Source organism: Centruroides vittatus, unplaced genomic scaffold (assembly GCF_030686945.1).
Source record: "Centruroides vittatus isolate TY-2023 unplaced genomic scaffold, ASM3068694v2 contig_1033, whole genome shotgun sequence".
NCBI lineage: Eukaryota > Metazoa > Arthropoda > Arachnida > Scorpiones > Buthidae > Centruroides > Centruroides vittatus.
The window spans coordinates 2,236,171-2,263,699 of NW_027120671.1; the positions used below are offsets into that span (position 1 = coordinate 2,236,171).

Below are 27,529 nucleotides of genomic sequence, written 5' to 3' on the forward strand. Positions count from 1 at the left end.
AAATGGAGTGAAGATTAAGAAACGAATTTGGCATGGTAGCTTGTATATAAGGGGGTATTCATGCTATTGAATTTTGGTTGTGAAAGGTCGAGGGGTGTAGAGATAGAGGGGTATCGTGTGCCATATCTCGAGAAGGGACAAACTTAATGAAAATGTTATTCGTTATTAACATTTACAATTTTTAGGAATTCAACACTACCCTCAAAATTAAGGTTTTTGTCATTCAATAATAATTAAAAATATAAAGAAGCAACAAGAAAAAAAGATTAGTTGATTTGTGCTTATACCGGACAGAATCCTTGAAAAGCGGACTGTCCGCGCAAAACACGGATAGTTGAGAGATTTGATAATGGATATAAATATATATACATATTGGTTAATGTTACCCTTAGTGCCAAGATGGTGGCTCGTCTCTGATTCCAGCAAGGAAACAGTGGGACGTACGTTCTAACCTAACCTGACCTATTCTAATTTGGTTGCTAATAATTATGGTAATTTATTAGATTAGGTTAGATTAGGTTAGAACGTGCGTCCCACTGTTTCCTTGCTGGAATCAGAGACGAGCCGCCATCTTGGCACCAAGGGTAACATTAACCTATATATTAAATAATTAAGTGATTTGGGCCAATCGAATTATGAAAATTTATATATTATGATTGTCTATAAGAATCATCTGCATGTCTAATACAACACATAATTGGTATTGTCAATGGTCATGTCTAATGCTTATAAAGATAAAATTGCGTGGAACAAAATGTTATCTAGAATAACAAAAGTTCAAATTTATCTGGGATGTAAAAAATTGCGCCATGTAAAACAATATGACAATATAAATACCAGTCAAAATTTTTTCTTATGAGTTTTTCTTTAGTAAAGGTAGGCTTGGAGCTTTAAATCGAAATGTATGAAACAATAATACACGTAAAAATGCTATGGGTACTGCTTCGTGAATCGTTATAATCTTTTTACATTTCAGATGTTTTTGTTGAATTTTTAAACCCAAAGAACTTCATATTTTTAGAACCATTTCATTGATTTTTTGAATTTCCTTTTATCGTTGCACACTGTTATAGGGATATAAAGAGGAGAATAGTAATTGCATCTATCTGATACGTTTATTTTAAGATAAAGTGGACAAGTTAAAGGAGAAATGTTAGCGAAAAGAAAATTCATTCGTTACATGTGCAAAAGCTATATATAATTAGCAACTTTAGCTCTACATAGCTACATATAAATATCAATCGAAAACATTGAAAATTAACCTTTTTATCAAATATAGTTTTGGTGGGATTTCCAGACATGTTCCTCTGACAATTCCTATCATGTATACTTGCAACATATGAAAGTGTTAATCAATGAAAAGAATCGCTTCGTTTTACTGTTAATATTCATCATTGCCGAAAGAAATTTAAGATATTCTCATCGATTTAGTCAAAGTCCGCGCATTCTGCTTGGTCCTAATTTGAACACACTATATCTGTACTATTGTCATGCCCCTCGCCTCATTGGATGCAAATATCATACGTTCGATACCATCATATTCGTTGTCACCACAAAGTTCTTCAGGCGCAACATCCCCCTCTGCAATTCCGATTAGTGGTAATTGGACCTATCCAAAAATGCCGTATTAGAAATTGGTTAGCACTGTTTTCGTTGTGGTTATGGTATTAATCTCTGACATAGCTGTAACTAATTAGTAAAATCCATGCCTTCATACAATGCGGCAATTATACTTCTTACTTCTTAATAAATAATATATTTTTTTTTTAAGTATATTTAATTAAACATTTCTTATATTCCAAAGGCATTCATTTTCTTAGTAGATATGCTGAATCATTTATTGTAATTAAAAATAATTATTTCAAATATGAAAAATTTTCTAAAAATTTCCTATCGAATTTTTATTATACAATATTTACATCAAACTATTAATAAATTTGGCCACATTCTAACGTGATATTATAAACAAATACGTACTTATTTACCATTGAGGAGCGTTGAAATTACTGATACCTATGGCTGATATCAATAGTTCTAATCAAGAAGGCTGTCTCTATTTCCCATTCTTCCTTTCCACTCTTCCTCTTCTTTCTGTATTTCTCTTAATTCTGAATTATTATACTTAGGGTGATTTTTGTCTATTATTCAGCAGAATTTGCCGATATCGAGAGTCAAATTCTGTCTATTATTGTCAAATTCTGAGGGGGCAAATTTTTTAACCTAAGTGTATAGCTTATAAGTAATTTCTATTGTTTATAAATTATATAGAGTAATGTAACGATTGGTGCTAAGTTGATATAAAAAGTTTTTAAAAACTTTTAATAATATAACGGAAGAGAGCGCAATATAATAAACACTGGAAGTAGTGTAATAAAACTCATCCTGAAATAAAATTTATTATTTAACTTGGAATTATTTATGAAATCATTTCGGGTGATGTCACCTATTTGAGAAATCAAAAGGTCGTTTGCTCGCAGTAATAAATTAATAAAGTTAATAACGAAACGAAGATAAAGAAAATGGACACAATTAACTTTAAAATTAATTGTAACCATTCGTTTAACAAACTAGACAAAGTAGCTAAATATACAAAGAAAAAAAAACACACACACACACACATTCTGTGTAATTAATATACACATTTAACGTGATAATTAATTTTTAAGACTTTACTAGGAATATTTTACGCTGTCCATATATTAAACACGTATTAAGTAACAGTTAAAAGTACTTCTGTCGCACATACCAAGGACATTATCATCATCTTTAATAGCGTTACATTTGTTCCGGTAGCTGATCATTCCAAATTGGAATATCATCATTATACGTGTGGTCACTTACTGTTAGTTAAATAGGACTAATTAGTTTTAGTTGAAAATCTATAAAGTAATAATAAACACATTCTATTCGGTATTTAAATGACAATGTAAGAAAAGTATGTGTGAGTAAATATATATATATATACAGTATATATTTTTTATCTTTATATCCAGCAGAGGAGTTGATTGGATGGGTAGAACAAACCGACAATTAAAAGTGTATAGGGTGACGAAGTCATCTGGACAGATATCACGTGTCACATGTACAGTATCAACTACTTTCTGCGAATAGATATATTAGAATAACACTCTCTAATCCTCATTCTAGTAGGAGGTAAGATATCAATCATAATATATTTCTATCTTGATAAATTTACTAGTTGCTAGTTAAATATTTTTAATAGAACTATGTGTACTTTACTGTATTTATCAATGTGTGTTTTTATATTATTTTTGAATAAGCTCCTGTGTAATATTTTAAAATCACTTTATAGTAATTTAATTAAATTATTTAGTCGTTTTTAAAATAGTTAGTAAAATAATATTTATAAAATTATCTACGAAATCATTAATATTTATTTCAAACTGTGATAAATTTTTTATCATAAAATAGAAAAAAGTTGATTATAATAACATATTTCGACCTGTTTAAAATGAATTTTAAGTATTAATTACATTTAATATTTTATAAATTGATATTAATTTCGCTCTTCCTTACATTTAACAGAATAATAAAGGAATATTTTTGTATAAAACATTGAATTAAAATTATCAAATCTCATTAATAAAATTCTTTGTTTGGTGCTTTATGTAATTAAATTTACTTTGCCCTTGATTGCTACTATTTTACAGAATAGCCAATGATTAATAATGCATTTAATTATTATTTTAATTATTCATTTATTTATTTTTTATTCACTTGAAATTTATCAGATGCCATTGAAATGTTTATTTTCACGTGTTTAAAATAATTTTGCGGGAAACAGTTTTAAACGTTTACGCGAGAGGAATAAAGTAAAATATTTTAAATTTCTTTATTAAATTATACGTCGCGCAGGCCTTTATAAAAATACCAATTAGATAATTTTAATTGTCAAATGACTTAGACCTTGAATGTTATATAGAAAAAAAATGGTAATTAAATCATTTTTAATTTTTTTTAAAGAATTGGAGGAGTGTTCCTTCGAAGTACATCTACTGTACTTCGAAGTGACGAATAATTTAAAATTTATTTCTATATTACAAAATATTTATAACCAATAGAAACACACACACATATATATTTTTTTATCGAAAGCATCGGCAATTAAAATAATAACACTGAATTTAAATCGATTAGATTGAAGGATATTGTAGTGTTAACCGATTAGAAATTAATAGAAACGAAATGAGTAACTTTATTAAGAAATTACATCGCCGAATTGAAGGTTAAAGGGAGGAAAAATGAATATAAAAAAAGTAAAACACTTTCAAGAAAGTGAATATGTGTGTATGTGTCGCATAGATAAGCATGAACAGGGAGGGCATCACGATTCTAAATATAACATCGAGTGTTTTAAGGACAGCAAATATCTGGAGTCAGTTAAGAAGTAAGGATGTTTTCCAGTTAATGCAGTAACGTAAATATAAAATTTCGTTCTTTTTTCTTATTAGAAAAGAATGATTATCAATACTTTCACGGCTTTACAAAATTATCGAAGTATATCTGTAGTTTACAACGTGTTATAAAGATAAAACATTAATATCCTAGTTTAGAGTAGATGTTTCTGTTAATATTTATCAAATTATTGAAATATTTTAAAGTGTTTATTAAAATACAAAGGAATATAACACGTAATTAACTAATACAACGCGAATTTTCGAATTGTTTAAGTTGTAAACGTCGTTAGAGGATGTGAAGAAGAACATTCGCTTATTAATGGAATTTTTATTGACATTTTTAAATGTATATGTAAACAGATGGTTTATTTTATTAACTGTTATAAAAAGGTAACAATTTTAAGCCCCTAGATATAAAATATAAATGGGTTTAGCCCTGTTAAGTTATTTTTTCTTTTTACATCTGTAATGCAAAACTGTTGGGATTGACAGCAGATACGCTTTACTATTTTTATAACGTTGAGGAGATGTATGAGGAATGTAAAATATGTTTAAGGGAATATTAAATTTACACATGGAATTATGTAATGCGTGGTAATCGAATACGGTGAAATTTGTAACAATTTATATTTCGTTTCAGCCAGGATAAAGAAGTTTGTAATAATACTCTTGTGTTATTAATTTTCTTTATTTTATATAATTTGCTTATGTAAATAATTATTTTATACCAAAAATATTTTTTAGATAAAAGTAACTGTGATAAAAAAGATGAGTGCAGGTTCGTATCCTATGCGTGATGTCGAAGCTAATGGAAGTAAAGTTACGTAAGTAGTTTTGGAAGAAGTATTTTGTGTATATAAAATCAATAATTGGTATATGTAATTGTTTATATATATATAATATATATAATAGACATACGGAGAAAAATACAGATAGAGAAAAAAAATTACGTATAGCTGTTATCGTTCTTGCTATTTTAATTTGCGGTCTCATAATTGCTCTAATTCTACTTGCTACTTTAGGTAAGAGTGTTTAATTGATTTTTAAATTTATTTTATTTATTTCTAATATTAATTTAATAGTAGTATAAACAGTAGTAGTTTTCAAAGTTTTAACGTTTACGGAACTTTCAAGCTTGAAAATAATAATAAAAAAATAAGTTTCTCAAATAACAAAATTATCAATAACAATTGTTTCAATTCCAGTTAAGCATTAAAAATAAATTCACAGTTGTTTATTTGTTTGGAATTTTTCGTGTTAATTGAATTCATAGTGCTAAACCCACACAATCAATCTGCACTTGATGCTAATGTTACCTATGGTTCCAAGATGGCGGCTTGCCTGATTCCAGCAAGGAAACAGTGGGGACGCACGTTCTAACCTAACCTAACTTATTCTAATAATATTTTTGGTAATAATTATAGTAATTTATTAGAATAGGTTAGGTTAGGTTAGAACGTGCGTCCCCACTGTTTCCCTTCCTCTATTTGCTGGAATCAGAAACGAGCCGCCATCTTGGAACCATAGGTAACGTTAACCGAAATTTTTAAGTGATAAATTATTGACATATTTTTTAAAAACAAACAGAAAACTGAACATTTCTTGCGAGGTTTTCAGGATCAAATGGATGATAACATTAGCTTCTGTTTTATCAATTTAGATGATGTTCGAAACCTCTGATTTTCGAAAATTCACAATCAAAGATCAAGAATTTGAATTAAAAAGTAATTAATAAAACGTACCATAAGTGATAATTAGTTAATCTCTAATTCTACTACTTAATCCTTGGCTGTTAATAGGATGTAAGGTGGATAAGTAGTGCATTCTACTGAAGACATGTGAGAGTTTATAATTATTAGTATGTAATTTATTGTAAATAATAAATACAAACTTCGATTTAGCGCCACAGTTCTGAAATTCGTACTAAATCGAGTGTAGTACTAATTATGTCTACACCAACTCAGAGTGGAGTTTACATAGATAAAAAGACTTGAAAACGATATGTCGACCCAAATTATCCATTAAAAAATCACGAGAACCGCATCAAGACTTCAAGATGTGAGACTTATCCACGTTAAAATTTTAACAGGCAACTTACTGTTTGTAACACACTGCATTTTCTTTTTTGTATCTTACACCATCGCAGCTGTCTTATCTTGAAAACTGCTCATATAATATATAATTATTGTTTATATATTTGATAAGTATTTTATATAATATATAACGTGAGTTATAATTTATTATTCAAGGGAGGAAGTCCAAAATGGAAGAAATTTGTACAGATCCTTCCTGTGTAAAATCAGGTAACTTTTTTAATAAAGCGCGTATTTTAAATTTTTTTTTTAAACAAAAAATTATATAATTAAAGAAATTTTGTGTATTTTGTTAGCCAACTTTTTATTGAATTCAATGAATACTTCTGCTGATCCTTGCGAAGATTTTTACGAGTTTAGTTGTGGTAAATGGATATCGGAACACATGGAAGGACACGGAACAAGAACGTTGCAGATGGCAAGCGACAAACTGGAGAAAGATTTTAAAGGTTTTATTTTATTTAATATATTTATTACAATTATTTTAATGTTATAACATCATTATAAATTTTTGCAGAAATTTTTAAATTAGCAAAAGAGAAAGATGATTTACCCATAAGTGTAAAAAAAATCATTAAAGCCTTTGAAACTTGCGTGGATTATGGTAAAAAAAATATTAAAATATTAGAATTTTATCTTTGTATTAAGTAAGAATTATTGAAATAAAATAATCAATAGTTAATATTATAATCTGCAGAAGGTTTAGATACCGAAAACATGGCTTGGATAAGAAATAAAAGTCATCAAGCCGGAGGTTTTCCTTTAATTGATAAAAATTACCGTAGATCATTAACTGCGGATTGGACAGAATTATATCAGAAACAGTACAAAACGTACATAATTGACTTTCCTTTATCGATAAGTGTCTTTGCTAATCCGCTAGACACTAGTGAAAATATAATACATGTAAGTCGTTATTGCATTTCAACAGAATTATTATTATTAATTAAAGATTATTACATGACAAATTTATAGTTATAATGTATGCTTACAGATTTCTCAACCTGCTTTAGAATCGGAATTACCAGAACTGGAAAGAGAAACATTATATCAAATTTCAACTGCCTTCCAAAGTCATCCGAATAATGTTTCCATCTTAAGAGATATCGATGATATATTTTGGTTGAAAGAAAAAGTTACTAATGTAAGAAATGTCCCTACAAAATAATAATAATTTAATAAGCAAATTAAACTTTAAGAATAATTTATTAAATTATACACAGTTATCACGCCCATACCCGGAATTAATGGACGATCCGGAAGAATATGCAGTGGTGACGATCGAAGAATTAAATCTATTATATCCTGAAGTATGTAAAAATTAGATATAATGACGATAATTTTAAATATAAAATGATTTTATTTACTTCTTTTTAAAAAATAAATCATTTAGGTAGATTGGTTGGATTTTCTCACGGATTTATTCGGAGATTATTTAAAGCCAGGTGATGAAATCACCGAAAATGATAAAGTATTCTTACGTGGTAAAAGTTACATTCAGACGATTATAGAGCTTTTTGAAAGCAAAAAAATTACAGAAAGGTTAATACATTTTAAGTAATTTCTTCTGAATGTTTTGTGACATTTTATCAACTCTTTACATGGCAATGCCCAAAGAGCATTGCTATGTAAAGAACAATCCCATTATTTTAAATTAAAAATGTTTTATATTTCAGAATGTTATTGAATTATGGTGGTGCTACGTTTCTCAACGAATTGCTGACTTTCCATTTTGTTCCACAAAATGGTGTTAACATTAAATTAAAACGAAAAACTACCGCTTCGAGTAGCGAAATGAAATGGTCTCAATGCAAAACCTACTTAACGAAAACAGCCAGTCCTGTTTTAGATTATCTTTATGGAAACTACAGAAAAGAAAAAACAATTGTAAGCTAGCTTATGTCTTTCATTGTTTAGTAAAAGAAGGAAAAAAAATTAAGTTTTACAATAAGAGATTTAAGTAAATTTTTACGCCAGGACAAAGAATTAATCGATTATATGGTGAAAGCGATGGAAGAAATGGTAGCTCAATCGACATGGTTAGATGAACCGACAAAAAATGCTGTCCAAGATAAAGTAAGTGGAAATAAATGAATGTAAATACAACAGTCTTTCGAAATAGTTTCAAATTTAAAGATATTTTCGAAATAGTTGAATAATATGGTTGCATTCGTAAGTCTACCACCATGGACTCAAGACGTAAAAGAATTAGAAAAGTATTTTGAAGACGTAAGTGTCGGTTCTTTTTATTTATTAAAAAATTTATAAATAATTATAAATCATTTTGAATCTCCGTTACAAAACTGAATAAGCATAATCAAATGTAGTATTTAAACATAATGTATGTGTGAAAACACTGTATGTGGCGTGGTGTCCATTATCCTTATCAAGTTGGGAGTGATGTTCCCACATCACTCCCAACCCGAAAAAGCATGAATAATAAAAGTTATTTAAAACTTTTTAAAATAAATTAATTCTTTTATTTATTACTTTTAATTTTTAGCTTCCTAAAATGACGTCCAATGCTTTCGAAAATGCGTTAAACATAAAACAATTCGACATTAAAAAACTCGTTCAATTTCGCGGAAGGAAAAATGATAGATACAAGTAAATTTTACCTTTAAATTACATATAAAAATTTCTATTTTTTAAAATTTTATTCTATAACACTCGAATAAATAATTACTATTTTAGGTGGCCGCGATTTTCCGAAATGGGAGGATCACAAGTTAATGCATTTTACGTACCAGACTTTAACATTGTTGGTAGGTTTTATATTATATCGTTAAAGATTATTAAAATCTCTTAATACTCTACTTCTAAATATTTCTATTTTAAAATACATTTAAATAAATTTTACCGTTTAAATTGCACAGAAAATCATGCAAGAATGACTTTCTTAATCATTATAGTATGCTGCATATTAATTAAATAAATCTATCGGTATTCAAATTATTTATAAACTGAGAAAAAGTATAAGATTTTCAAGGATTTCTTCTTAACATTTAATAGTGTAAACAGTTATTTTTTTTATATACGAGTTCTTATAAATGTAGCATCGTAAATTTTACGAGAGAAATACATTTCAATAGATTTATCTACGTTTCCTGCGAAACAGTATTATGCTGTTTTAGTAACATAAACTATTCAAGCAATGTTATCTTTTCTGTTTTTTATCGCTCTGAAAATAAAGCGAAGGTCATATTTAGCCATCTGTTTAACAGGACACTGCTTTGAAAATACCGTAAAACTTTAAGAAATTCGAAAAAAATATATATATATATTAATTTATGTGGAATTTATCTATGTCTAGTGACAGTTTTATCTATCGCAATCACAAATATTTATAGAAATAATTAATGTTTTCAGTAATTCCTGCTGGTATTCAACAACTACCTTACTATCATGCCGATCGACCTAAGTAAATATTGATTTAAAAATTTCTAAAGCTATTTTAAGATTTTTAAATACTTTCGAGTGAATAAAATAATAAATTTTTCATTTTTTTTTTTTAGTTACATGAATTTCGGTGGAATGGGTCTTATTTATGGCCACGAAATGACTCACGGTCTTGATGAATCAGGTATTTGTTTTTGAATTTATTTCAGTTATTGTACTGCTTATAAAGATATTTATATATAATATATTTTAATACCATTAGGAAGTTTAAGAGATAAATATGGAAATTTGAAAAATTGGTGGACAGATAAATCGAAGACAGAATTTAAGAAAAGATCGAAATGTTTTGTAGACCAATATAATTCCTATCGATACGAAGGATTGGATATAACTGTAAGTTTACCTTTTATCAGACATTTTTAATAATTAATTTTAATATATAAAAGTGGATAAATAAATAACCAAATTGGGCAACCAGCCATGCTGTTTCTTTTGGCTAATTATTCCTTTATCAACCCTTATAAATAGCTGGTTATATATTCATTTTTTAAGCATAATATTTTGAAATAAAGTAGTTATCTTATAAAAGCATTGTAAAATTACAAAAATAAATCTTATTCAAATTATAGTATAGTTATAAAATAGTTACTGATGCGAGGATATTGTATATATCAATTGTAAAAGATTAGTAATTATACACACTTGAAATTACTGTGTATTAGATGATTATTTACTATCTTAAACAAGAGAAAGCTATCTTAAATCATTCATTATATTTAGTAGAATAAAACATTTTAATAAAAATATTCTCTACATGCTTTTCTCTATAACTCTATAAATACATAATGTTACTGCTAGGTAACGTGATAGAAAAAAACAATAACTGTTTATTAAGTTAAAAATCATCAATTTATTTCTAATTATTGGTTAATTTTATATTAATTTTATCAAATAGTTTTGTTATATAATTCACCACTTATCTCTAGAAGTGTATAGAAGATATAAAAGCAACCATCCTTTTCAATAGCATCCATGCAGATCATACGCTTCCGTTGTTTTTACAAAAGAACAATTCCACATAAAATATACTGGAATATAACATAATGATGTCAACATCATGTTACTTTCGAATTTAGATAAATTTTAAATTGTTTTCTTACCTATTAGGTCGATGGAAAGCAAACTTTATCAGAAAACATTGCCGATAACGGTGGGCTACGTCAGGCTTATCTGGTAATTGTATCTGATTTAAATACCGAAATAAAATAAATTATTAATTGTACTATACAAAAATTTTATATATTCTTATAATTTTATAAAACCAGGGTTACCAAAAATGGGTGAAAGATCACGGTAAAGAGAAAAGACTTCCAGGTTTAGAAAAGTACAGTCCCGAGCAATTGTTTTTTGTAGCATTCGCCGAGGTAACATTCTAATTAAATAATATACTTTAAAAATTTTTAATTCAATAGTTATCGTGATAAAATGTTTTTTCTTTCAGTCATGGTGTAGCAGTATTCATCCACCGTCCTTATTAGCCACTAGTCATGCAGACGATAGCCATACTGCTGATCAATTCAGGTAAAAATTACGTTATAATCGTGTGTTCTCTTTTATAATATAACACTAATATATTATACTTCAATTTTAACTTTTAGGGTAATTGGTAGTTTAGCCAATATGAAAGAATTTTCTGAAGTTTTCAAGTGCAAATCAGGATCTAAAATGAATCCTAAAAATAAATGCATCATTTGGTGAAAATTTGACACCAGAAAAAAGAAAAAAAAAAAAAAATCAGGAAAAATTTGAAATGTTGTTCCATATTCATTTAATTTATATATACTTATAACAAATATTCATTTAGTGTATTTTGTATACGAATATTCACTGCCATTTCTTTATGTTTGTTGCAAAAGAAAACCTTTATTTTTGTATTATAGTATTAAAATAATACTGATAAAAACCTTTGTTAAATTTGAAATTTATTAAAGATATTATATTATTTTTCAAAAATATCTATGTCTACTGTACACGTAATTCAAATAAGTACATAATTTTGAATTGATATTCTATATTACTGTAAAATTAATTGTAAAATATATATATATATATATCTATATAAAACAATTATTTTGAGAAAATTTAAATATTTATAAGACATTATTAATTATAAAATAAATATTTTAAATATATTATTTTTGTAAGCAAATACAAATTATTTTTCTAGTCCGAATTATTGTATTTGTATACATATTAAAATAACATTTGTCGTTAATAACGTAACATACATATAATGTTTTGTGGATAAATATGTTACATTTTCTATGGTATGTTTTCATATTCAATTATATATTAATAAAATATGTTTAAAGGAATTTAAATATAAATACTGTTTGATATTTGTTATTATTATTATTCATTATAAAAATTAATATATTTTATTGATATGATTTTATGAAAATATTAAGAAATTGTTAATCGATAAATGTATTTTTTATTTTATTTTATTAAATTTTAAAAGTACTTTAATTAATAGATTTTTTTTTGTAAAAATTAAGCATTTATTCGAATAATAAATATTTCGTTGTTGTATATTTTTAATATTTGTAATTTTATATTCTTTAAAAATACACTGAAAAATACACAAATCTCTAGTGACCTATTTAACACATTAACTGCATATTGTAAGCATTTAATAGTCTTTCTTTGAACGATTTAAAAATAGTTTTTTCCCCCCTCCCTCCCTTTAATCTTTTAGCTGCAGATGGCAAGGTTATAAGTAATGTGCCAGTACATATAAATAGTTTAAATATATTCATAATACATTTTTTAAGCATTTATGTACTGTACTTATTGATAAATCTATAAATTTTTAAACAAATATTAAGTACTTTTTTAGTAGGGAAAACAAGAGAAGACTTAGTGTTTTTTCTTAAAGAAGAGAGAACTTTATGTTCTCTCTTCTTAAAATTCTATTTGTAACATACAACAATCTCAACACACACACATAAAGAGGTAATTGGCATAAATTTTATCAATGAAATTTAGAGTTTAAGGTAAATAGTAAACTAATTTATATATGAAACGAGACTTAACTATCTGCATTCATTCTTTTAGAAACAGATTCATAAAATAACACTTTTTTTTAATTTTTGCAACAAATGCTACTATATATCTCATACTAACACTATCATATTTCAAGTAATTTATATTTTACATCTTGTGTTTTAAAAGTACACACTTTTTTTATAGCTCTAGCCTAAGAGTGATCGAGTGGACAAAACCACTAAAATCAATGGGCTTCATCAATGGGCTGCCCATTGGCACTGAAGTAAAGTTTTCCGTGTTCTCTTCACGTGAATATATGTGGGCCAGTTTTTCGGAGAAAATCCCTCCGGGAGGGATCTCTTGAAAGATCGTTTATATATTTCGTTGCCTTATCCATCAACCGATTATTTTAGTATAAAAAAGACCATTTTTGGCAGAGAGTATAAATATATAAAACACTAAAAGTTAGTACTCATTAGGTTTATTGGTGGAAGTCTTTTAATGTGATCTACATTTTGAATTTAGATAAAGTACTATTAAAAGAATAGCTTAATTTTTTTGAGGCAGAATCGCTCTCTAACAACTGTACGAAAGTCCATTATTAAATTGCAGAAACTCTTCTTATACAGTTAATAATAAGGATATCAACTTACCACATAAATTTTGCATACATGCAAATATATTTCGTCTAGTTATGTAAATATAAATACGTCTTACCCAATATTTTATAAAAAAAATACCTTACAATTACAATGAGATTGATTTCATTTGCTTAATGCGTTATCTGTACTTTTATACTGTGTTTATTAAAATATTTACACTCTTCTTTCAATTTTAAATAATAAATTATCAGTTTTATATAACACTCGACTAACGTATAGATTTACGAATTAGGTTTATAACCTTGAAGATGTGACCGCACTTGTTTCGCAGAACACCGATTATCTCGTATAAAACTACGCCTACATTAAGCCATTCTTAATTCACTTTATTATCTAATATACAACTGTCCTACGTTAAAATTTTGCATTGTTAAAATCAAAAGTTACGTTCGTAAAATGATGGAAAATTTAGTCATTGTAGCACATTTCGATCGCGTATTAAAACAATTATTTTGTTTACATTGTTTACGACTAAGTATTACATATTTTAGTAGACAGATGGTGCTAGTTAAAATGTAATTCTTTCCGGTCAATTAGTGGATAAATTGTTGTTCAAGTTTACATTTTTTAGCATCCAAAATAGCCAAATGATAATGGAGTCGAAGCTAAAGCCGTAAGTTAAACAAAGTTATCTTACTTTATTCGTATAAACTTTAAACTTAATTTTTAATATAATATTTATATTTTTAATAAAAAGAAAAAGTAGGCTATTACGTATAAAAAAATTATATAAGTTAGGGAGATTATATTCATCACTTAACATTAATCATCGTTTTAATATGGCTGTTTTCTTTTATATCCAAACTTTGAGGATTATATTTCAAAAAACAAAATTATTAATTATACTTATATATATTTTAGAATGTTTTCTATTTAATAAACATCTTTAAAATTATAATTTTAAATATTTAAAATCTTAAATTTTAATATTAAAATTACAAGTTCATTTCATTTATACCAATAATTCAAAACTAGTTACTGTATATAATACATTGAAAGAGAGAAAAATAATTGTATAATTTATTACACACATTGAATATTTTTATTAAATCTACTAAAAATACATTCAGTATTTTACTTATTTAGATTAATGTTACCTATGGTTCCAAGATGGCGGCTCATCTGATTCCAGCAAGGAAACTTCTAACCTAACCTAACCTATTCTAATAATTTTGTTGGTAATAATTATGGTAATTTATTAGAATAGGTTAGGTTAGAACGTGCGTCCCCTTGTTTCCCTTCTTCTATTTGCTGGAATCAGAGACGAGCTGCCATCTTGGAACCATAGGTAACATTAACTCTTATTTAATTATAACACAACGAAACAGTTATATGAAAGTGTCATCACACTGTCAGAATGTATTTTGTATCTCGTTTTTCTTTTAAGATGATAAATGAGATATTAATTACTGATATTAATATTAATGATAGAATATATTGTTATTTTTGAAGTAATTTCTTTATCTTATGAATTGTGTGTATGATTTATTACAAGTAAAAATCTTAAAAATAATTAACGAGAAATAAAATTGCATTTATTTAACATTTAATTAATAAAATTAATAACAGAATAATGAATATTATTTATACGTGCTTAGATACGTATTAAACTAATATTCATTATCATTAATATTTTATCTGATAATAAAGAATGTTTACTAATTTTTTATACATATAAATGATACATCTTTAACCCTTTCATCAGCTTAAATTAATATGAAAAATGACTTTTTTTATATATTAACATATGATATAAACTTTATAATACAGGGGAAAAATGATTGTTTTTAACACTACTCTTTTTATTTAATGCTTAACCTTGATACATCTTTTTCTTCCCGGAATGATTAATTTTCACCTTCAACAGCTTGAAATGTTTTGTGTCTTATATGTAATGTTTTTATTTGCCATGAGAAGGAAAGATATATCATAATCTAAATTTTTAATCTTGATATTTAATTACAAAAATTAGTTCATATTTATCATGTTTCGTGTTTTTATAATAAGTAATTATCGACATCAGATATTAATCATAGTAAAAGTAATCGTAACATTTGTTCCAATAAATAAATAAATATTTTAGAAAATTTCCTCCTGATTTAACTTTTAAGCAACTAAAATATTACTTATTTTGCATCTGAATAACTTTATTAATACTAATACTAAGCTTATTGCTCTACTCATCATGTTACGAGTAATAATACTAATGACTCCGCCCTTGACTACGACCAACTTCAACGTTTCTCGGCGCTTTCCTTATATTTTTATTTAAAACCTTTTTTTTATAAACGACACATATTATTTACGGTAATCTAATCTATAAATGAAAAAATTAAAAAAATAATAAAAATCGTTAGTAAGACGTAAGAAAATATTGCAATTTAATACTGCAGTTATTAAGTTTTTCAATAGTACACAGGTGGCATTTGTAATGTTCCGTTTGTTTTATAATCGTCAGTAATTAAGATATGATGCTTCGTAGAAAACTGATATTTTTTGGAATTTTGGCAACGTCTCCGTTACACAACTTGTTTTTTCAGCTAATATCTGCTACCATTCAACACATTTCACGCTAGTGACTGTGAATGAGACTAATAAACTGTTTGTTTGATATCGACCCACACAGAAAAAAAACCTCGAATAAGCTACCATTTTATTTAAAAAAAAAGGTATTTTACATTACATAAAGTATATTGTAAAATAAAAAAATGAAGTAAGAAATTGAAACAAACGTACTGTACAGTACAACACAGATCATCTTGTAATTAATAAATACGACATTAAGTTTCACAATTAATCTAATTGAAAGTAATTCGGACAAATTACAATGGCCCCTATTCTATTAAAATATTTCTATTACGAATAAATTTATATATTTTCCTTTGTGTTAGATATGAATACTGTATTATCATTTCGTGTGTTGCTATGTACTCATAAACTCGGCTTTATACTGAAGGATTCGATTGAAACCCAAATCTTAAACTCGTTTTGCTCGTTCTAATCATCTGGTCCGAAATCTAACAGTGCCCAAAATCGCTTATCGAGCTTAGCATGCCCATTATCTCGATGCTAGGTATTCCCAATGGGGTCGATATGGTCAAAATTAAGCTTTCTGCCAAAATAAACCATAATAGATGGTTCCAAACAAGCCGTAATTTTATTATCTTGTCATAATATCATCCGCATTCATCTTAATAGAAAATATATTTTGACAATGCTATTTATGACGTCACTTATATAAAATCACACCCGTTGGATCGGCATTAGAAGCGAAATGATTGTTGCAACAATTGTCAAACCTGTTCGTAAAACCGCACACGTGTTCAATGACGAAACGAGTTTCTTCGAAGTGATTTCATCGCTACGTCAACGACCGAGCTTAATTATTAATTAACCAAAATATAATTATTACGTCACCAATAAGTATTTCACTTAGTGGTGTTTCTGTGTGCTATTTAAAATATAATAATCTATTATAAGAAAACATTATGTCAGCATGTTATTAAGGGGAGGTCAAGTAGCTTAAACTTTACCTTTATTATCATTCCTGACTACCTTTAAACAAGTTAATTGGTAAAATCAATTATTACGTAGGATTAATCGTAAGTGACAATTTCCAAAATTATTTTGGAAATTCCTAAAAATAGACATTTAATTACGTTTATTGACAATGGCAAAATTAATTACATACAGTATTCTTATGTTTAGTTTATTGCAAGTTGAATGCAGATTATCGTAAACAAGAAACTTAATTATAATTAAATTTAATTATAAATAAAGGAAATTAAAGAAGAAAATATTTCATAAGGAAAAGATTACTTTCTTTAACCTTAATATTTAATTAAAAAATAGAATATAAAGCAAGAAATTTAATTACGTTTGCATCTATTTTTTTTATGACAATTAGAAAAGAAGTTTATTCTGATTTTAATCTGATTCCTAATTATAATTAAAATAAATTATAAGAAAATTTAATTTCGTATTATAATGTATAAAATTATTATTTAGCTCTAATGTTGATTATGATTGGAAAAATGCGGAGATGAAAGTCGAGAAACATTATTTTTTAATTTCAAGGTAAGTGATTAATCAGTATTAAACAACATTAAACAATACAAATCCTTATTCTAACTAACGAGGAACTTATAAATACTTATTCGAACTTATGTTGCTGTAATACTCATAAGTTCAAATAAGTATATTAAATTATTATATATAATTAAAATGGTTTCTAGGAAGACAATCCCAGTTTGTTTCATAACACTAACTTACAAAGGAAAGGCTCGTTTTACGACGTCGACTTGTAAGCGGGAATTTAAATAATAAATTCATATAGAAATGTAAAGAGTAGATGTCATATTTTAATATAAAAGGAAATACGGGGGTGTATTGTTTTATAACGGAAATAAATAAAAATATGTTACGGCATGAAGTATAATCTTATGTTAAATATCTTACGAAATTTATATAATAATAGGTTTTTAGGTGTTTCCAATACATGGACAGGCAAAAAGATTGTGACTGTAATTATAATACTTGTATTATTATTTGCGTCGGCTTTAATAGCTCTGATAATTATCGTCTCATATAGGCCAGGTAAGTCTTTATTTTATTTTTTATAAAAAAAAAATGCCATACTTACTAAGTCTATAAAGCCGTAAAAAAATCAAAATTATACACATATACGTACACATATGTACGCTTGCATATATTCTTAATAATTGCTTTGTTTTTATGTATACAGAGAAATAGTGATATACAATATGTTTCTTCTGTGAACGTTTCTCTTTGTTTATTTAATAAACGTTTACTTAAATAATTGGATTAATGTTACCCTAGGTATACAAAATGGCGGCTCGTCTCCGATTCCAGCAATCAGAAGACAGGTTAGAACGTGCGTCCCCACTGTTCCCTGTCTTCTGATTGCTGGAATCGGAGACGAGCCGCCATTTTGTATACCTAGGGTAACATTAACCAATAAGGGCCCCACAAAAAATATAAACCGCAATTACCAGGAGTTATTTTGCAAAAACAGAGAGAAATAATATGTGGTATGTATATAAATGTTTGTATGTGTGTCTGTACGTATATTTGTAACGTTTGTATTTATGTTTTAAAAGAATAATCCTGCGTTAAATAAACCTTTATCGTAGTCGTCGCTCTAAATATATAAACCAAGAATGCCATTCACAAATTGGACTCTAATTTAACGACACTATGACGTCAGTCATGAATACTTCGTTAAGTAAAGTTAAGTAGTTTAAACGTCAACAAATATGTATTTACAATGTATTAATTTCCTCGCATTGAACGATAATTATAATTATTGTTTGGGTTTATTTTCGAGTCAGAAACGTTGATAACATCTGGTGAAAATAATGTAAACTATCTATTGATATTTATGGGTATAGTGATATTATCGGATTATGCCAAAGATTTTTACTGCTTTGTATAATAAAATAAAACACATTAATGTATATATATTAATGATATTCCTCTCTATCGTCAGATCTATTTAGTGTATTAATTAATTTTCAAATTTTTTATTAAATACTATAAAGGATAATAGTTTAATGAAATTTAATTGAAGAATTTTAATCCTAGAGATCCTAATACAATTTTTGTATTAAAAAAATAACTAAATTTTAACATTGTTTACAGAAAAGAATGAAGTCTGCAGGTCTATCAGCTGTTTAGAAGCAGGTAAAATTAAATAATAATAATAATCTATTCTAATAAAACTGCCAAATTTTACAATCTACGTCTTATGATTCAGGTCTTATACTTAAATTTTAAAATGTGCATTTTTTTTTTAGCATTAGATTTAAAGAGGGGAATCAACGAATCTGTAGATCCTTGTGAAGATTTTTATACGTTTGCGTGTGGAAAATACACTAATGCTAATAGAAATGATAAAATTAGTGAAATTAGAAGCGATTTTATAAAAAATCTAAAAGGTAAATATCATTTTCTTCCTTACAGATTAAAAAAACACAATTTAATAATTCATTATTAATTAATCAGATATTATCGACGACGCTTGGATTATTCCGAACTTACCAAATCCCCTTAAACAATTCTTCATTGTGTATAACAGTTACACTAGTTATCGTAAGTATTTCATTGATTATATCATATTACTATTATAATATGTTAAAATTATATATAGTCAGATGAGATTTGATTGTATGTACTGTATTGGATTGTATGGATTGTATTGTATGGATTGTATGGATTGTATGGATTGTATTGTATTGTACCTTAAGAAAAACACTCACTCAAAGGAAATTTATAAAGAATAATATTTACTTATACTTATACAAATGAGTTTCTGAAGTATAATTTTCAATATTTTAATAAAAGAATTAATAAAAACTACGTACCAAAATTAAGACAAAATATAGAGAAAAAAGGAAATGTTTTCGATTTTGTATGTGAATTAGATTTTGGTGCTTCTAATATTGCATTACAGTGAGTGGAGATTGAAAAAGATGAATGAACTCAATGGAGCCAAGCAAGGTGCAAGTATAAGTTCCTATCCTTATGCGAAAAAGCCAAAAATATAGGCCTAAATAAATAAAATTAACGAAACAAGTAAAAATAGTTACGATTTCAACAAAGACTATTAAAAGAATTAGAATGAAATTGAAGAGAGGATGGAAGAAAATTAAAGGAGAAACTAGAAAGAGGATGAAATGGAAAGAGAAGAAGATTGTGATAACAATGAACGATATGTTATTGATACAAGAAATTAACGAAATACGTAAGACAGACCAAGGAAAGTTTGGTTAATGTTACCTATGGTTCCAAAATGGCGGCTCGTCTCTGATTCCAGCAAATAGAAGAAAGGAAACAGTGGGGACGCACGTTATAACCTAACCCAACCTATTCTAATAAATTACCATAATTATTTCCAACAAAATTATTAGAATAGGTTAGGTTAGGTTAGAAGGTGCGTCTCCACTGTTTCCTTTCTTCTATTTGCTGGAATCAGAGACGAGCCGCCATTTTGGAACCATAGGTAACATTAACCGAAAGGTTATTATTTAAAACAAGAAAAAGCATGCAATAGGGCCCCCCATACGCGATCACTTCATGTTATTTTTCGCAAAGGTAAAATAGCCACATTGCTATCTTTGAGTTTTACAGTCGTGTTTGTAAAGTAATTAGCATAAATGAAACTAAAAGAAGCACTGAAGAAGATGGCACAGGTTAAAATAATATGGCTGGACGAATTTATAAAATAAAATTGGATTAATAGTGTAAAGTCAAAGTTTATAAAAACAGATTTATATAAATTATAACACTGTTTCTTAAATATATTATTCGATTTATTTCAGAATATGTAAAAGAAAAGGATCTCGAATGGATAAAAATACTTATTTATAAATTGGGAGGATGTTCAATAATTGACGAAAATTGGAGAGAATATATTTATAACTGGGAAGAAAGTTATGCCAAAGCCATGAAAATGGGTGCTCATACGCCAATATTTTCAATTTCCGTCAATCCGGACAGAAGAAATACAAAAAGAAATATTATTACAGTAAATTTATTTTTAAATAAAAGTTATTAGTTTTTATTGGGATGTAAAATGAATAATCGTTTATTTTGTTTTAGATCATGAGAACGTTTCTAACACCAGAAAATAATGAAAAAAACCGTGCATTACGAACGACATATTTGCCTTTCCTCGCTGACTTAACACAGGAAAATTTCGAAGAACTACTAAAAGAAATTGACGAAATTGATAAAGAACTATTACTAGATGTGAGTTTCTAAATTCCAGATTATTAATAATTATATTGCTTCATTAATTAATTAATAAAACAATTTTATTTACGCAAGGAAAGTGCAGCCAGTGATGTAATGATGGATGAAAAAGAAACTGAGTTTATGACTATTGAGAAATTAGAGGAGTTTATACCAGAAGTATTTATATAGTTTTTAATTATATTAACTGTTTTAACGTTGAGATAATTAGTAATAATAATAATTATTATTATACTCAGGTTAATTGGGAACGATTAATTCAGATTATTTTCGAAGATATTCATCTACCTACAAAATTAAAAGTGACTTCTAATACAGAAATTCTGTTAGTGGGGAAAACATTCTTATCGAAGTTTATTAAGAAAATTTATAAGAGGATAATTTCTAAAAGGTAGAATCAATTCAATGGAATTCGGTATTTATATTAATAAAGATTAGAAGTTATTTAATTAAATATTTCTAGACAATTAGCAAATTATCTTTGTGTTACGTTGACCGAGAAATTCGCAGATACCATTTTAATTTCGAATGAAACGGGGAAAGTTATTTCTTCTACAATAAATTTAATGGAGAAATTAAGCAGTTCATTTGGTTATGCTCTGGACTACTTATATTATCATCACAAGAAAACTCAAGTAAGTGCAACCTTGTCTTTTTATGAATTTCTTTAAGGAAATACAATTCTTGTGGAGAAAATTTATTAACAACTGCACTAAAATTGCTATTTTCTGACAAAAATCATGTTACACGTATTTATTTCTAAAAATATATAAGAAAAAGGCTTATTTTTGTCTAAAATCTATCAAATTTTTTGTTGTATTTACATAAGAAGTATATTACAAGGTATATCCATCAGAGACTTGATTAAACTCTTAATATCTGGTGTAATAAAATACTTCTAGGGATTTTTTTTATGAGAATTTCTTGAGAAGCAAGAGCTAACAGTTCATGAAAATAAATAACTATCTTCCATCGTTGAACTGAAGAGTATGCCTTCGAGTATCACATTTAATATGAATTACGTTCTTGTGTGAGGGATTAATAATTTCTGTTTGAAGTAAATTGTATGTAACAAATTATATGTATTTATATTCAATTTAATATTTTCATTTTTTTTAGTTACAGAAAATAAATTTTACTAGCGAAATTACTGATCACATAAAGGAATTCATGTCTCATTCGTTGAGTAATAAATCTTGGTTGGATGCCGAAACGAAAAGAGTAATTGATGATAAGGTGAGTTTTGTATATTTTAATTTTTAATTATTCAAGCCCGAACATTAGTTTGTCGTGGGTTCGTGCCCAACAGTAGATTATTTCGGGATTTTTTTTACGTGTATGATACCTAAATAGGAACCAGTTTCTTATAGAAACTTCTATCGAAAGGTACTCCTCTTGGTAGGTTACCCATGTGTAGCATTGCCTTATCCAATTCAATTTCGGCAATTTATTCCTACACGTTATTTCATCGAGTAGAAAGGCATTTATAAAATTAATAATGTCTATTAATATATCTTTTTAGATTAAAAAAATGATAATAACAACAAGATTTCCCGAATTTATTGAAAATACAGACACGTTTATTCAATATTATAAAGACGTGAGTATTAAATAATTATTGTGTAGATATTATTAAAATTTAAATAAATCTTATTTTATTTTATGATATTCATTATTAGTTGCCAATTATGACTTCGAATCCTTATGAAAACATAATTAATTTAGAGAAATTTCATTACCGAAAAATTCTCGAAACTCTATCCAAACATAATAACAGAGAAGCGTAAGGAATGTTATAAAATATTTTGGTGTACAGATTTAAAAGTAATATTAGGAATAATAAGAAAAGTCTATCTTGATAGATGGGAAACGGATACTTACAGCAGAATTTCAGCAACGGGAATTTCTCCACGTTATGTATCACATCAGAATAAAGTTGGTAAGATTTTTTTGTTAATGTAACCCTTGGTGCCAAGATGGCGGCTCGTCTCTGATTCCAGCAAGGAAACAGTGAGACACACGTTCTAACCTAACTTAACCTATTCTAATAAATTACCATAATTATTAGCAACCAAATTATTAGAATAGGTTGGGTTATTTTAGAACGTGTGTCCCACCGTTTCCTTACTGGAATCAGAGACGAGCCGCCATCTTGGCACCAAGGGTTACATTAACCGATCTTTTTAAATAAGTCAAACTTATATATTTTAATCCTTTACAAATGGAGAATATATATATATATATATATATATATATATATATATATATTTCTGGTTCATATATTTTTAGTATTATTTCAATATTTTCTATTCGCATTTTTCAGTTATTACTCAGTTTTTTCAACTTGATTTTATGTTGAACGTCAATTATCCTGCGTAAGTAAATAAATTTTTTAAAATATTTTGATATTAAATTATATTAATACTACGAAAGAACTTTATTTCCTCCATCTATTACACAGTAAAAGAAGAAAAACTTCAATCTTTCCTATGGATCCGGTGCCTATCTTAAGCATAAGCAAACAATGTCTTTGTCTAAGACTCGATCGTTTTAAATTGTGAATCATTTAGCTTAAAATCAAAATATAAATATAATGCACTGGTATTGTTATTAGTTTCTTTATAATATATTCTGTACAGTAGACTGTGTTTGATGTTTTCTCTAAACTTTTCAAGTATTTTCATGACTTTTCGTAGCTCTTGTTTCAGTGTTGTCCATAAATGTTTTAAGAATTAATGTTTTAGTCGAATAGAACTCAGAATTTTTGTATAATTTTGTTTATATTCGGAGAACAAGGTTATAGTGATTTATAAAAATGAATAGTCTTGTAATCTTTGTATTAAATAAATGAAAGCTGAGCAGAAATCGAATGTACCGACACAAAAATCTAAGCATTAGTTACTTACAAATGTTCCGTATTAAGCTATTTATTAATTTGATTATAAATTACTTTGCTTATTATTATTATTATTATTATTTTATTCCTAGATATGTGAATTTTGCAAGATATGGATTTATCCTAGCACATGAAATTGTTCATTCTCTTGATAGACGAGGTATGTTTTATCATTAATAAATTTTCAATTTTTACAGTAATTATTTTTATATGAAAGATCATATCTACTACTTTAAATTGTCGATAAGTTTTGTCAATTTTGAGATTTTCCCCTTCATTTTGAAGCAATTTCTATTCAAAATAGCTGAATACATTTACAATAAAATGAAATTTAATTATGAATTATCTCTCAATTAATTCTATATTTTGTATATAACTCTTGAAAATTATATTTAAAAATCTTTAGAAGTTACAAGGAGCAGCATTGGAAACGTGATGAATCTATGGTCAGAAAATTCAAATAAAGAGTATATTGAAAGGATGCAGTGTCTGATAAATCAATATGGATCATATGAAATATTAAGTGCAGTTAAGGTAAATTATTGTAAAGTATAGTTTTTATTAATAAGAATTTTATTATTTTTATAATATAATATACTTAAATAAATATAATAGAAAATGGTTATGATATATATTGTTATTTAATTGCAGATTAACGGAAAGAAAACAATAAATGAAAATATGGCAGACAACGGAGGTTTGAGGCATGCTTATTTGGTTAGCAATTGTTTAATTAAAATTTTAATTTAATTTAAATTATATTTAGGTTGAAAAGATAAAAATATATCAAATTTAAGAAAGATATATAAGCAGATTTTGCATGATACATTTGCCAACAATAATATGAAAATAAGAATATAAACTAAATTTATATTAAATTTTTACTGTTTTTATAATAAATTTTTCACACTAGTATACATTAGCATGTATTTTGTTGAAGTAGAAAATCATAAATTAACTTTATATTAGAAATTTCTATTTATTTAAGAAATATTTCTTAAAATTAAATTATGTTTTCTTATTACAGGCATATAAAGAATATATAAATAACAATAAAACATCAAATACTCATACTTTAATAGGTTTTGAAAATTATACTCCAGAACAAATGTTTTTTATATCATATGCAAGTGTGAGTATATCGTGGAGTTTTATATAAAGTAGGGGAAATACGTACAAAATGACATATGGTTTTACTTTAGGTTCATAACTCTTTATTGGTAAATCACAGCACTGTCATATTCTACACCAATCATCTATGGTTCTTTACCTACGAAATATAATAAACTTTTATAATATAAAAATAATAGAAAAAAAATATTGTTAGTTTAATTGAGATCAGCCAAAATCCATTTTGTCCATAGCATGTGGACAAAATGGCACATTACGTAAGGACAAAATGACATACACGTAAAAACCATAAAATTACTGACAAAGTACACAAATAAAACGCTTGGTTCTTTTAGAAACGTCAGCGCAAGAAGCGTGAGCCCAACGCAAACAATTTAAGCATCGTAACCAGTCTTCTCCAGGCTTAGATCGAGAGAAAAGATCATTGCAACATATGCAAGGACAGTCCTCTTCATCATCTTGAGAGTTTTCAGGAAAATTTTTTTCTTCACTGTCTTCTTCAAGTAACGATTTAGTAACGTTTGGTCTCCTTTTCTCTGGCGGAGCTTTGGGCTCATTTTTTCATTTAATTGGTTTCGTATTAAGAGTAGAAGTTAAAACTAAAGAAGTTTGTCGAGTCTTTGACCACTTATAAAACGTCATTTGGGACTGGAGAAATCTCCTCAATAGACACAGCAAGAGTACAGGACGATGAATGTTCTTTAGTAGCAGCAGATGATTGATATTGAATTGAATGAGTTAAAAAAGTCCTTGCTCAGTGTTTGCTGATGGAACCAGAGATGAATTATCGGCTTGTTGTTCGGTAGGTGCTGTTATTTTAGCTGTATTATTGTCGTTAGGTGTGACGTCACGGGATCTCTGTAGCTGATAATGAGGTTGTGTAGTTGCAGAAATCTAAAGAATGTTGGATACAGGAAGCGAAAATGAATAATCTTGCTGCTGTTTAGATGGCCCAGCTATGGAAACTGGACCAGGACTTGTTTGCTGATGACGTTGCTCATTGGAAGTGTCTTCCAGCAAATTAAAATTTGCTGGAAGACACCTCCAATCTTCAATCTTTTAAACAATAATGAAAGATTATTTTTGGAAGCCATTTTTTATAATTAATAAAACGTTAAGAGGTTAAGGTAAGTTCCTTGACTCAGCTCTCATGGACTAAATGACATACCCATGTCATTATGTCCGTTGCCTATGTATGTCGTTTTGTCCATATAACGTTATAAAAAACAAAATTATAAAATAAATACAAAGATGATATTTTTAATGGAAAAAGTTATTTAAGTGAAACAACAAATTCTTGTGGGTTGAAATAGATGCTACACAAATAGATAAAATAGTGAAAAACGTACCATCTATACAAAAAACTTGTTGCAAGGAAAAAAACTCGTAACGTATCAACGCTTGTCGTCGGCCATGACACCCGGGCGAATGAGAGGAATGCGTTCACGTTTTGACAGGTTAGAAAAAGCCGCTCGGATAACGTGGTGTGGTGTTCACTTGCTCGCTTGAGACCGCCAAATTCGAATTATGTTGCCTATGTCATTTTGTAAGTATTTCCCCTACACGGTTAATAGATTATTATTATTTGTAATAAAGAAAAAAATTACGTGTGTACACATATGTAAATCCTAATATATATATATATATAAACTTTTAAAGTTTAATCAGCATAAAGTTATCTAAATAGCAATTGATTTGAGAAAGTAAAAGTAAGAAGTCGAGCGTTTAAAATAATTTTATTTAATTTTATATTGTATATTATGTTTGAAGGCTTTACGTTTATTAATAAGTACATCTTATAGAATAATAATATAACAGAATTTAAAAAAGTTAAAGTGTTTTTGCAGTTATTCTGCGATGCAAGTTTAGATGAAGAATTAAAATATAAAGTTAACACCGATGAGCACTGTCCGAACAAGTTCAGGTATATTAAGAGTACTAAAATAATTAAATTATGAAAATAATTATTAATTTTATGAATACAATTTTTTAATTTTCAGGGTCCTAGGGCCATTATCAAACACGAAAGAATTTTCTGAAGCATTTAAGTGTGACAGTAATAAGCCCATGAATCTTGCCAATAAATGTGTTCTGTGGTGATTTAATCAA

The 27,529-nt window shown here is 27.2% G+C and overlaps 2 protein-coding genes across 4 annotated transcripts; both read left to right on the forward strand.

Moving 5' to 3' along the window:
- Positions 1–2,993: 2,993 nt before the first annotated feature.
- Positions 2,994–11,854, forward strand: LOC136968728 (neprilysin-1-like). 3 transcript variants are annotated; one of them, XM_067262759.1, is made up of 22 exons: positions 2,994–3,153; positions 5,163–5,242; positions 5,331–5,440; positions 6,668–6,721; positions 6,808–6,960; positions 7,029–7,115; positions 7,209–7,417; positions 7,506–7,655; positions 7,735–7,821; positions 7,905–8,053; positions 8,188–8,398; positions 8,489–8,587; positions 8,663–8,740; positions 9,015–9,118; positions 9,206–9,276; positions 9,881–9,932; positions 10,027–10,094; positions 10,173–10,303; positions 11,078–11,143; positions 11,236–11,334; positions 11,412–11,491; positions 11,569–11,854. In XM_067262759.1, exons 2-22 carry the CDS (start codon positions 5,187–5,189, stop codon positions 11,666–11,668), a joined length of 2,214 nt encoding a protein of 737 aa, XP_067118860.1. In that variant the 5' UTR covers positions 2,994–3,153; positions 5,163–5,186; the 3' UTR covers positions 11,669–11,854. The 3 variants fall into 3 exon arrangements, with proteins under 3 accessions (XP_067118860.1, XP_067118868.1, XP_067118865.1); XM_067262767.1 differs by lacking the exon at positions 2,994–3,153 and adding an exon at positions 4,786–5,089 and having other exon boundaries at positions 5,170–5,242; XM_067262764.1 differs by lacking the exon at positions 2,994–3,153 and adding an exon at positions 4,787–5,071.
- A 2,100-nt stretch (positions 11,855–13,954) lies between these two features.
- LOC136968719 (endothelin-converting enzyme homolog) lies at positions 13,955–27,529 on the forward strand. Its single transcript, XM_067262749.1, has 22 exons — positions 13,955–14,233; positions 17,629–17,697; positions 18,098–18,216; positions 19,282–19,323; positions 19,437–19,577; positions 19,645–19,731; positions 20,961–21,166; positions 21,241–21,390; positions 21,469–21,552; positions 21,633–21,784; positions 21,857–22,028; positions 22,513–22,629; positions 22,916–22,993; positions 23,073–23,176; positions 23,256–23,332; positions 23,717–23,768; positions 24,382–24,449; positions 24,696–24,823; positions 24,941–25,006; positions 25,317–25,421; positions 27,268–27,344; positions 27,421–27,529. The coding sequence occupies exons 1-22, from the start codon at positions 14,208–14,210 to the stop codon at positions 27,518–27,520; spliced, it is 2,220 nt and encodes a 739-aa protein (XP_067118850.1). The 5' UTR covers positions 13,955–14,207; the 3' UTR covers positions 27,521–27,529.

Bases quoted from the DNA above. Each gene is read 5' to 3' on its own strand.
- LOC136968728 (XM_067262759.1), top strand. From the start codon at position 5,187: ATGAGTGCAGGTTCGTATCCTATGCGTGATGTCGAAGCTAATGGAAGT. The intron at 5,441-6,667 runs GTAAGAGTGTTT...TTATTATTCAAG, and splicing joins AATTCTACTTGCTACTTTAG to GGAGGAAGTCCAAAATGGAA. The intron at 8,054-8,187 runs GTTAATACATTT...TTTATATTTCAG, and splicing joins AGCAAAAAAATTACAGAAAG to AATGTTATTGAATTATGGTG.
- LOC136968719 (XM_067262749.1), top strand. From the start codon at position 14,208: ATGATAATGGAGTCGAAGCTAAAGCC. The intron at 21,553-21,632 runs GTATTTATATAG...TATTATACTCAG, and splicing joins TAGAGGAGTTTATACCAGAA to GTTAATTGGGAACGATTAAT. The intron at 23,333-23,716 runs GTAAGATTTTTT...CGCATTTTTCAG, and splicing joins ATCACATCAGAATAAAGTTG to TTATTACTCAGTTTTTTCAA.